Source organism: Monodelphis domestica, chromosome 1, assembly GCF_027887165.1.
Source record: "Monodelphis domestica isolate mMonDom1 chromosome 1, mMonDom1.pri, whole genome shotgun sequence".
NCBI lineage: Eukaryota > Metazoa > Chordata > Mammalia > Didelphimorphia > Didelphidae > Monodelphis > Monodelphis domestica.
This window is the reverse complement of record NC_077227.1, coordinates 485,823,991-485,836,282: the sequence shown is the minus strand read 5'-3', so window position 1 is coordinate 485,836,282 and position 12,292 is coordinate 485,823,991. Positions and strand designations below refer to the sequence as shown.

Sequence of the window (12,292 nt, the reverse complement as noted above, 5' to 3'; positions counted from 1 at the left end):
AGTTCCAAATTTTCTCCCTTCTATCCATCCTCCCTCCCTCAGTCTCTCTCACCCCTTCCCCCTTTCTGAGACAGCAAGCCATTTAATATAGATTTGACCTGTGTAATTTTTTTCCATATTAGTCATTTTGTAGAAGAAATCAATCAGTTTCTTCAACAACCCCCTTTAGACAACTGCAGCTTTTTCTAAAAAAATTGGAATTTTTTCTAATTGTTTTAGGATTTTTTTCTTTCATTGATGTCATCTCTGAATATACCCTCTCCAGTAGACACAGTGAACCTTCCCCTTTGACAGTGAAAAATGTTTAATAAAATACACCGTAACAATATCCGCCAATGTATGCTGAATACCACAACCATAGACCCCCTCCTCTCCAACAAAAGGAAGGAGTCATATTTCCTTACCTTTTCTCCAGGGACAAGATTGGCCATTATGAGTATACAGCATTCATTCAACTTTGAGTAGTCCTTTCATTTGCATTACTTTAACCATTGGGTATACTGTTTTCCTAGTTTTGCTTACATCATTCTATATCCATTCTTGCAAAGCATTCCATTTTTCTACGAATTCTTCATATTTATCATTTCTTGTTAGCATAACAATGTTCCACTGCATTCTTATACCACAATCTGTTCAACTATTCCCTAGCTGATGCGGGATCAGTTGTTTCCAATTCTTTGCTGCCATGTATGTTCTGATATTTATGAGTCATTTTTTTTTGTCTTGGATTGCCTTTCAGTATATGCCCTGCAATAGAATCTCTGTGTTAAAGGCTAGAGGCAGTTTAATCCTTATTCCAAATAATTTTGAAACTGTTCTGATTTTATTCCTGTGACTTTGGACTGACTTTCCCTGTGGAAATCTTAAGCCCATCCTTTCTCAAAAACGTTTCAGATCTACTCTTAAAATCTAGAGAGAACCAGATTGGAGGAGTTTCCTTGGTTGTTTCTTCCAACTTTTGAAGGATTTGGTTTTCATTAAGGCAAATCAAGAAAGTATTAGCTGCCCAGCTAAGAGATAGATGCCTACTTCATTCCTCTGAAACTTCTATTTCCTTTTATGAGTATGATCTTAATAAATTCTCCCCCTGTCCCCAACTTAATTTAACCAGTCTTATTCATTCTGGATAAAGTATGCCATTCCAGAGCCATATTCTAGTAATGGGTTTCATCCAACCCAGTCTCAATAATACTATGAGGTCAAATTTACCTTTTTGTACTGGGACCTCTAATTCACCTATTATACATACTTTGTTCTTTGTTTGTTTACAAATATCTGAAGACTTTGTGTTTTATTGCAGTCTTCCTTATTGGATTTTGTCTCCTGTGAATTTTTGGATGTCCTTACTTCTTTTCTTCTTATATTGTTGCTATGACAACCCTCTGACAGTTTCATAACTTAGGGTCTAAAAACTTATTTTTCAAAAATATATTCTATAACTATATTTCAATGATTGGTTTCCTTCATAAACAGTATTTTATTTAATGCATTTGAAAACATTCTGAGTGTGGTGGATGAAATATAAAATGACTAAGTAAACAAAGATTTGAGCTTCTGAGCCTATCAGTTAATTAAGCAATAGGTGCCAATTGCCTAAAAAATTTGGACTAGACCCCTCAACTTTGGCACTGGACCCAAAATATAGGGGGACCCTGATTTTTTATACGTGAAAAACAATTAAATAAGGTCAGTTAACTAAAAGAAAAGAATTAACCAGGTTACAAAATTAGGTAATCTAATGTCTAATTCAAGGAAAGATTGGGGACTTCCCAAGTTGGGAGGGAGAGAGCAAACAGGTGTAAAATTCCCTGAAATCAGAAAAAAGAGATGTTTCACTATCCCCAAGTGCCTGGGTTCAGTCAAAGGAACATGGAATCATAACAAATTGGCCAGTATGGGATCCGTTTTCAGATTTGCCTCCAGAACTGAGTCACAAGATAGAGTCTGTGTAGTTCACTCAATTCCTACTACTGGGTTGTTCTAATTCCTTTGTGAGATGGGTCTGTTTTATTCACCTGATTTCCCCTGTGGTCTGTGACACAAAATTCAGACCTCCTGCTCAGTGGCCTATAGTTTGGTGGGTATCTGTGGGGAGTTTTCTCCTGTTCCCTTCCTTTTTCACTTTAAAGCTATTTTGATTAAATTTGCACAGCTCTGGGAAAATATATTCTTCAGAACCCGTTGTTAGATTTACTTCTCTGACCAGGAATGTGTCATTTCTATATTTTATGCTGTCATTTAAAAATCTAAACCCTATTCTAACTTTCCATCTCCTTCACTAGCTTCCCAAATTTGCCTTCCTCTTTTGAAGACTGCCTTCCATCATTAGTAATGATGGAGGTACCAATTCCTTCTGCTTCTGAGGGCTTCACTTTTTTTGACTTTCAATCTTTAGCAATACTTTGTGTATCCCTTTTGCTGATATCATTTGTCCCTGGGCTAGTATATATGTTGATAGGAGTGAGCTGCTTTGCCTGGTCCTGGGAGATTCCTCACTAGGACAGTCCTGGCTTATGCCCTAGGAAGATGGCCAACCTCTCTGTCATTATCCGGCCAAGAAAGAGCTGACTCAGCCGGGACTTTTGCTCATTAACAAATGTTCATCTTTCTTTTCTCTGACCTTTCCTGGATGATCTATCCCACAGGGCTGCCTCACCATTCCTTTAAAGGTAAGCAGCTGCTCCCTCTTCAGAGTTCAGTTAGTGCCTTGTGCTTTGGGCAGAGCCTCATGTCCCTCACTTAATTTCTAGCGTTCATCAATCCTTCTTCATAGCATTTCAGCTTTAGAACTGGAAGGATCCTTAGAGGGAATTACGCTTCTCGTTCTTCAGAGGAGGAAAATGATGCCCAGGGAAGCCAGCAAGGAAGGGCTTGCTCAGGGTCACACACTGATTATGTATCTGAGGCAGGATCTGGGCTGAGGTCTCCCTTGTTCTACATCCAGGACTATTGAAGCAGATGATGCACAGGATGATGCTGAGCTTGGCATCAGGAAGATGGGAATTCAAGTATGGTCTCGGATCCTTATTAGTTGTGTAAACCCTGGGCAAGCCACTTTACTTCTCTGAGCCACACTTTCCTCAACTGCCAACAGTGTGGTTGTGAAGATCAAGTGAGAGATCTGTAAAGCACTTAGCACTGCACCTGCAAATGCTATATAAGCACTCGTTTCCTTCCTGCCTCCATCCACTGGGACACCTTGCTGTCCCATCCTCCTTCCCTTTCTCCCCAACGTCATATTCTTCCAAGATGGCATTGAACCGTCAGTGACTGCTTTTTGGACCTAGCCATTCAGTAACTGTTCTAGTGCCTTACTTATCTTACCTTGCTTTTGCCAGTGTCTTCTCTTCCAATTTGAGTTCTCGTTCTCTCACTCCTCCTCTTTCAGTGTCTCCAAAAGTCTTCCCCATTCTCCTCACTCAGAACCCAGGCTCTGGTCTTCTTCGGAATTTCAAAATCATTCAAATATCCTTCAAAATGTCTTCTCCTTCTACAAGTTCTTCTGCTCCAGCTCCCACACTCCTTTTCTTAAATGATCTCTGAGGCCTCACTTGTATTTTGGAAGGTACAAATTAAGCAGCGAAAAAAAGTAAAATCAAGGGCTCTAAATATTTAATATTTATGCCTTAAACATGATTTCAATATTGGCACATATTCTGTCTGAACTTTAATACTATACATTCTTTCATACTTCAGAAGAGTTTGAAATCATTTATGGTACTATAGGAATGAGGGCAATTTCTTTTTTTTTAAGCTTAGATATTTATTTTTATTTTTTATCTAGAACATAATATAATACACATGATTTGTTTAAAATATGTAATAAATTATGATAGATATGTTTATCCAAGAGAAACAAATTCTCACATCAGCTATGCCCAAAAATCTGTCTACTCTTTTTCTTCCCTTCCACCCTCCCTTCTCCCCAAGAAGACAGGTAATATTACCCAGATTGTACATATGTTATCACATAATGCATATTTCCATGTTCATTATGTTGTGAAACAAGAGACATATTGCTTATACACTAAAGAAAAATTCATGGAGGAAATAAAGTAAAAAATGGTATGTTTTAATCTCATCTGTTCCTTCTATGGCAGTGGATGCCCTTTTTCATCATGAGTCAATTAAAGAGCTAAATTAAATTAAGGTAATTTCTAAAATTGTGATTTCAGCAAAATTTGGGGGGTTAAAGAAGTACAGATATTCTCTACAGAGGATAAAAGTAACTTGTATTTTATGAACATATATATATATATATACACATATATATTCATGTTGTATAATTTTTGTAATAATTCCCATTTCTCGGCTCTTTTCTCAGGTCCTGCACAGGGAGCTTCCTCACAGTATTCTAGCTACCAGCAGGGACAGGGGCAACAGTACGGAAGCTATCGAGCTTCTCAGACAGGACCGTCTGCCCAACAACAGAGGCCTTATGGTTATGAACAGGCAAGTTTTTCTGAAACTTTCCATTTTAATGATAGAGTTTGCAATTCTCTCAGTCCTCTGCTAACCACACCCAGAAAGCTGTTATAGAAATTTATCTTGATCAAAGTTAGTTTTTAAAGCATAGATACATGCAGAGGCAGTGTGACTTAGTGGAAAGAGAACAATCTTGAAAGCTGGGAAGACCTGGGTTCAAATTCTACAGTGGAGGGGTAAATCTCAGCAAATCACTTAACCTCTCAGGATTTTAGGCAACTCTTTAAAGGTCCTAGACTGGAGTGACCAAAATAGACAAAAAAATGTCCTTTGGCCACTAGTCAGCCTAAATGTTGTGTCCTTGGCATTAAAAAGTTTGTCGGTTCACTTCCTCAAACACAAGTAGTTCTGATGGAATCTGAAAAGAATAGTGGATTGTAACTGAATTTTGCCTTAAAATTTAAAACTAAGGGCTTCTGGTAGTAAATGAGTTTTGCAAACCAGAAGACATTTGCTATTGACTGGCAGCATGCTGACAAGTTAGAATGGAAAAACAGGACTCAAGTATCCAAATGACTTACTAATTTTTAATTATGGTAGAATGAATATACATGATTCAGATCAATTCAACATTAATTAAATAGCTGTTTAGTAAGAAACCCAATGTTTGAAATTGGGGATATGAAGCCCCAGGATAAAACAGTTTCAGATGTCAAGGAGCTTACATCCTTTTAAAAACTGCATTTTTTTAAACCCTTAACTTCCATCTTAGAATCAATGCTATGTGTTGGTTTTAAGGCAGAAGAGTGGTAAGGGCTAGGCAATGGGGGATCAAGTGACTTGCCCAGGGTCACCCAGCTAGAAAGTATCTGAGATTTGAACCCCGAACCTCCTGTCTCTAGGTCTGGCTCTCAATCTTCTGTGCTACCCAGCTGCCCTCAAAAAATTGGATTTTATTGTTTTAATCAACAAAAATTTTCTCCCCAAATGAAAAGAAAAACAAAATCCTTGTAACAAATATGCATATTTCTATTCCTAAACCTTCCATAGGATTATTACTAAAATTATATCAGAATTCCACAAGCTAATTTATTAACAAGTAAAACAATAGAAACAAACAGATTTTAAGGTAACCACCTGACATCCTATAAACATTAATTTAGTCTGTGTTTAAGAAATATGATTTTATTTTTTAAAGGGCAAAAGCATGGTTAAGAAAAAATCTAGAAAGCTGTTTTAGGCTTCAAGGATTGTTCTTATGTCTGTGTTGCAGGATCTGACATCTAGTTTTCAGTCAGCAAGCATTTATTTAGCACCTACTTTGTGCCAGACATTGTGCTAAAAATACAAGTTAAAAAAAAAAAAGCAAAAGGCAGTTCATAGTCTAAAGGAGGAGACAACATGCAAACAATTATATACAAATAAGACATTTCCAGAATTATTTGGAGATAATCAACAGAGGGAAGGCACTAATATTGAGGAGAATTAGGAAAGACTTCTTTTACAATGTTAGATTTTAGTTGAGACTTGAAAGAAGCCGTGAGGTAGACATGAAGAGAATTCCAAGCATAAAGGACAATTTCATTGGGTTTTTTCCAGGGTGACCCATCTCTAAAAGATTTACACCAAACAAATTCATAATATAATGATTTCTAAATCAGTGTCAATTAATGATTTAGAAAAGGAAAGTAATGGCTGTTCATTCAGGCCAACCCAGGAGAACAGTGGTACAAAATGCCTGGGAAACCTGATTTATCATTGGAAGGTGGTTTGGTGAATATACAATCTCGTTAAGAGTTAAGCGATCATAAGGGATATTTTCATCAAGTTGTGATAGCCTGGTAGGTATTCTTTTCTTCTAACCAGATAACTGAGTCAGTTCACGAGGGTACCATCTCCCTTGTATTCTACAGGGGACACCGGCCAGGTCTTATTCCCCATCACTCCTCTAGAACCCTCAAGGTACTCTTGCCTTTTCTCATTTCAGTATCCTTTCAGAAGAAACTACAGTTTCCAAGTTTGCAAAATAGTTTTAGGTCTCCAGCTTTCAAGTGTCACTTTAAACTCATTGGTAGCATAGCCATAAGCCACATCATAAGATGGATCATTTCTTGGAAGGGGATTTTTAATAACTAATTCATTCATATTATATGCTTTTGGTGGGCTTCAGTCAAAGACAATCTCGAATTCCATTGTAGTTAGGGACTTAGAACCCTCTTTTCACTGACCACAAAAATATAACCTCATTCCCATTCTCTTTTAGGGCCAGTATGGAAATTACCAGCAATAAGGGACAAGTGTCCTTGTTGGATTCATTTCAATACTACGTCCATCTTTGGAACTTGATGTACAGAAGGTTTTGACTACTTGTAATATGTCGGTTACCCCTTAGCACAAAGCAGCGTCTGTATGTGAACAGTGTTCATTTCATGCCGGTTATGAAGCAGTGCACTATACTGGTAAAAAGACAATGCTTTAATGGTTTGATATATTTGGTGCTGTGTATAGTATTGTATGTTGCTACAATGCAACTTTTTTTTTCTTTTCTCCTTCCTCTTCTTCCCATTCTTGATGTTTCTGAATAGCTTTAGGGGTCATTTTATCATCAGTTTTTTGTGCCCATTTACGGGAAACATCTAGGATATTCTGCAATCCATGTATTCATACAAACAGACCTTAGGTCTAATTTCTCTATTCATCCTAATGTAGTTTAGGAACTTCTGTTTAACTGAATGCAATGCAGCTTGTCCGTGATTTATGGTTGCCTCTCAAACGTATGCCTCTTAACTATACTGCTTTAGGGGCAGGGGCATTCTTTGTGGTATGTCCATTTCCATGCTACACAATGAAAAAGATAAATATTTCATTTACTGGAGATATTATAAACAATACTTTCCAGTGCTTACTAATTAGATACTCATGTCTCATTCTGGTTCAGTCTAGCTGAGAAGCTCTACATTTTTTTGTATTAAAAGGTAAAGAGGGATCAAGTATTCAAGAGTCTGAATCCATAGAGGTATCTTAGTGAACAATATAAATTGAGGAGTATGGTATGAAGGGAAAGAAAAGGGAATTCTTTGGGGATTGGTCCATTAGAAGTTAGTATTGCTTTTGTTCTGTGTTTATCTAATAAAACATTTCTGGCATTTGCATTTTTAATGTGCTAGATCTACATTTATAAATATTTTAAATATTAATGCCAAATTTTCCTGTCAAGTGGTTAGTTGTTTTTTTGTATATTATTTCTTCTAGTTCAGATCTCTAGGCAAATTTTGTAGTCATAATTAAAGATGTATTTCTGGGATAAGTTTATTTTGCCTCTTTTCCTACAGGGACTTATTTGGAATATAGATCAGGCTTTAAGAAAAGGAATAAATATTTCCCCTTTAACAATTCATGTTCTATTTTGGACAAATTAAAAAGTAGAAATTTGTGAAAGTTTGTTTAGTGAATTGTAGCTAATTTAATTTCTAAGTGAAAATTAAGACTGAGATCCTAAAATCTGTATAAACAATAGAGGAACTCATTTTGAACAACTTTATTAAAGGAAAAATTTGAATAAATGTCTAATATCATATGTTTGAGATGCGATCAAACTTTCCCTGGATAACAAAACTTTTGCTTAACAGGAAAAGAGAAATAACTGGGGAAAATTACTTCAACTAAACACAAATCTTTATAGTAGAACAAAATATAACCTGAAGGAAATGTCATCTTTTTTAATATGTGTTATTCTGGTGAAGATAGTCTTTTTTATTGTTGTTGTTATAGGTTTTATATTTTGAAAACTTGAGTAAAAAATAGATATGACATATTGAGGCATATACATTTGTTTTCCTAAAAAAAAAAAAAACCAGTGGATCAGAATCACAGAAATTTAGAACTAAAAGGGACCTTAGAGGACATCTACTCTACCCCTCTTATTTTACAAATAGAGAAACCGAGGCCCTCAAGAAGGGAAATGACCTGCCTTAGATCACATAGAAAATTCGTGGCAGAACAGGAAGGAGAAGCTTAGGTCTTCTGACTCCCAGACCAGTGCTTTTCCTTTTGTTCTTCATTGCCTCTCAATCCACCAACAGATACATCAATTGATAAAATTGATCAACAAGTAGTATTTAATTGCTTTGTAAACATGTGATGAAATGAAGAGAAGATTGTTTTTTTCCATCCCGAATCTCTTCATATCATCTTTGATGGATCTAGTGGCCAAAAAAAAAAATAGTTCTCTTCTTAAAAGGCCACACACTCTTGGTCTCTTTTCATTATACTCATTAGATTTTCCACTGGTAATACCTCCAGTTCTCCGTTGTGTTATCTCCCTAGTGTGGGATATACACAGTTGTATATAACTCAACTTAGTACAGTTAAAGTGATTTGTCAGTATAGACTATGACAAACAGATGTCATCAGCTTTGAGAACTATAAATCTTAAGGTATTAATTTACTGAGTTTATTTCAGCACTCCTCTGGGGCTAGCCTCTCGGCAGCTCAGGTTTAAAAGCTCTAACTTAGTATTTTAGTATCATATGACTTCGAATTAGAAGGGACTCCAAATCTGGGCTTCTCTGCTTCCAGTCATTACAGCCCAGAGCTACTTCACAGTACCAGGAGATCCTTTTGGGTTTGTAATAAAAGCCAGTACCTTGGACTTCTTTATCCATGCTCCTTGCCCATCTTAGCTGTCATTCTTAACGCTTCCATTTTACTTTCAAAGACTTTCCATGACCTTCCCCAAATCTCAGAAAAGGAACAGATCCCAGAGACTAACCTCCAACCAAAGCTGGGATCTTCTCTTCAGCCTCCTTGTCAGATAGTTATCTAACCCCTTCCTGAACACCTCCTGTGACAGGGAACTTATTCACCTCAAATTTCAATCCATTTCTTTCTTTAGGCAATTTGCTAGAAAGATATTTGCTCTTCCTTTATATGTTGCTTTTTGTTTGTTTTAACATTATCTGTATTAAATGTTACTTGAACTCTGCCATTGCTAAATTAGCAGTTCTTAATAGCTAAAAATTATATGAGCAGTTGAATTAAAGGGATCTATCCCCTCTGGTAGTGTCATTTCTTTCCCTTCATTACAATTCTAATACAACCAATTTGAAAATTCATTCAAGGAATTTGAAAATTCCCGTTGAAAATATTTAAAGTTTTAAATAGCAAAGAAGATGCAATTTATTTTGTTCCTTGCCAGAATGGAAATATGCCTCTTATGTACATTTTTAAAGTACTAAAACAATACTTTTGAGACAAAAAGGACATTTAAAAAACATTACCACTACTGTACCAATTTGAAATGTCTTACATTAAGAATTTCTTGAATGTTGTGTATATATTTAAAAGAGCACTTTGGAAAATAGTTTGTACATTTATTTCCTAATTTATACATGATTTTTTGGTGTTAATATTTCTAACTGTTAATAACAAAATGTTTATTTAATGTGTTGTCCATTTTTATGTATTTTTGTGGGAAGGAAAAGTAATGCCAGCAATTCTGACTTTTTCATCAATTGTATCACAACTTCTGTAATATTGAATGTTTTAAAAAGGCTTAGGCTAAAATGACTTGATCGTAGAGTGTGTTGATGGTACTTTTTTATAAACCAATGAAAGACTTGATTGAAGACCAGTGAAGAAGCAATTGGGGGCTTTGGGAAATGGATGCCCATACTCACCCCTTATTGTCTGACATATCATAATACATTTGAGAAATGGTGGTGACGTTTTTTCAGAATTGTTGAAAAAAAAAGAGACTGGTATGCAAAGATCATCATGCATCCTAGTTTTGTGTTGAACAGTGTCTTTTGATGATATAGCTTTAGAATTTTGCAAATATTATTAGGAACTCATTTCAAAAGCCATTGTTAAAGGTATCATGGTGGGAAAAGGTTTCCTAAAAGTTCAAAGGAAGCCTTCATATGTCTATATGGGTAGAGACTAAGTGAACCTCTGATTTTGTCAGATATTTTATAGAGACGAGTCTATAGCATCCATTCATGATTGTAAAAAGAGGAAAAGTGTTTTCATTTTCATTTGAAATTTACAGCCATTACTACATTCCTGTTTACTGAACAAATCCATTTAGTCTCTGTCAATTGTGAGTACAGTACATTTTTCAATAATCATCTTGACTGTTAATTTTTTTTCTGTCAGATTTGAGTTCAGTGTATAAATGAAGTTTATGCTTTTGATGTAACCTATTAATAAACTGGTTCTTCTAAAAATCATATTTAATGCCGTATTATGTGGTTTCTATGAACTTTGATAGTTTCAATTTAACTCTCAATATGTTGTTCATCAAATCACGTTCAGGCATCTGTTAGCCTTGTTTATTACTTCTCTGTCTACAGCAAACAATAATACTTCAATATACTTAATAATACTAAGACTTCCTTCACATTGTAAAATTGATCCTCATAGTATTCAAATCACTAGAAAGCAATTTTAACAACACAAATATAGAAAATACTTGGAACACTTAAGTATTAGTAATAATTGTTACCTGTATATATCTAGATGCCAAAACAATGCCTGATACTACCTTCATAGTTTAGAATTGCTAAGATTTGGCCCACAAATATTTTAAAATATTGATTTAGATAAAAGATACAAAAACTATAGTCTCAACAGGACAGTATCTTTATAAAGTCTACATGCTGTTTGGCTTTTAACTGGGATTGTTTAACTTGTTGGTTTTCCAATTCGATTTTAATTCAATTTGATAAACATTAACCATCTATGATGTGTTTAACACTGTACAAAGCACTGGAGATACAGATAAGAAAAAAGAAAGGCAGTACCTGTCCTCAACAAGCTTACAATCTAATGGGGGAAAATAACACACAAAAGAAAGGGGGTCAATAAAGGAATATCTGGTGAGACTATCATGTTCTATGGAGTTCAAGCCAAGCAGAGCTGAACAAGCAAAGTGGAGAGTTAGCTAGAAAGTTCAGATATAGGTTTCTTTAAAGGAAAGTTTTAGGAGGAATTTAATGCCCAACCTTCAGCCCTCCAATAAGAGGAAGAGGAGGCTGCAGGAATTGGAAAGGTAGCTGTATGAACAATTTGATCCGCTCTCTCTTATAATAAATACAAATTTTCCCCTAAGGACTACTTGGGCTGAATCCCCAAAATTTTTATATTTTGTCTCATTGTTGTCATTTTAAATGAAAATATAAAGTGTTTCTATGGTTTGTTTTTTGACATGCCCACACTTTAGGGTAGAGGTCCCCAAACTTTTTACACAGCAGGCCAGTTCACTGTCCCTCAGACTGTTGGAGGGCCAGACTATAAAAACCTAACCCTATCCCTAACGGGGCAGCAGTGTACACAGTGCGGAATCCCCTCCCCCAGATCGCTGCTCACCATGCTGACGTCTTCCATTGTGCAGCCACATAATCCTTTGCGCAGCACCTCATTCTAAGGTACCACACAAAGAATTATGTCACCAGAAGTAGTACTGTATGTGAGTGAAGCCGTGCTTTGAGGTGCTGCCACATACAGTGCTCCTCTCACTGACCACCAATGAAAGAGGTGCCCCTTCCAGAAGTGTAGTGGGGGCCGGATACATGGCCTCAGGGGACCACATGTGGGCCATAGTTTGGGGACCCCTGCTTTAGGGTATAAGTTATTTTGTCTCCAATTAATTTTGAATCTTTTCTTCAGTGTTCTTTGGTTGAATATATTTATTGCATTGTGATCAGTAAAGGATTTGTTTAATATTTCTGTTCTGCATTTATTTGTGACCTTTTTATGACACAATATATGGCCAGTTTTTTGAAGGTGCTGTGAACAGATGAAAATTAGTACTGATTTCTATTCCCATTCAGTAATCCCCAGAGGGATACTAGATCTAAATTTTCTA

At 36.0% G+C, this 12,292-nt stretch overlaps 1 protein-coding gene across 1 annotated transcript in view; it reads left to right on the top strand.

The window, feature by feature from the left end:
* Positions 1–10,657, top strand: part of SS18L1 (SS18L1 subunit of BAF chromatin remodeling complex) — a 63,525-nt gene extending 52,868 nt beyond the window's left edge. Inside the window, exons 10-11 of the mRNA XM_001368306.4 lie at positions 4,325–4,452; positions 6,689–10,657. Coding sequence (XP_001368343.1) covers positions 4,325–4,452; positions 6,689–6,715 — 155 coding nt within the window. The 3' untranslated portion in view covers positions 6,716–10,657. The remainder of the gene's footprint in view (positions 1–4,324; positions 4,453–6,688) is intronic.
* Positions 10,658–12,292: the final 1,635 nt, after the last annotated feature.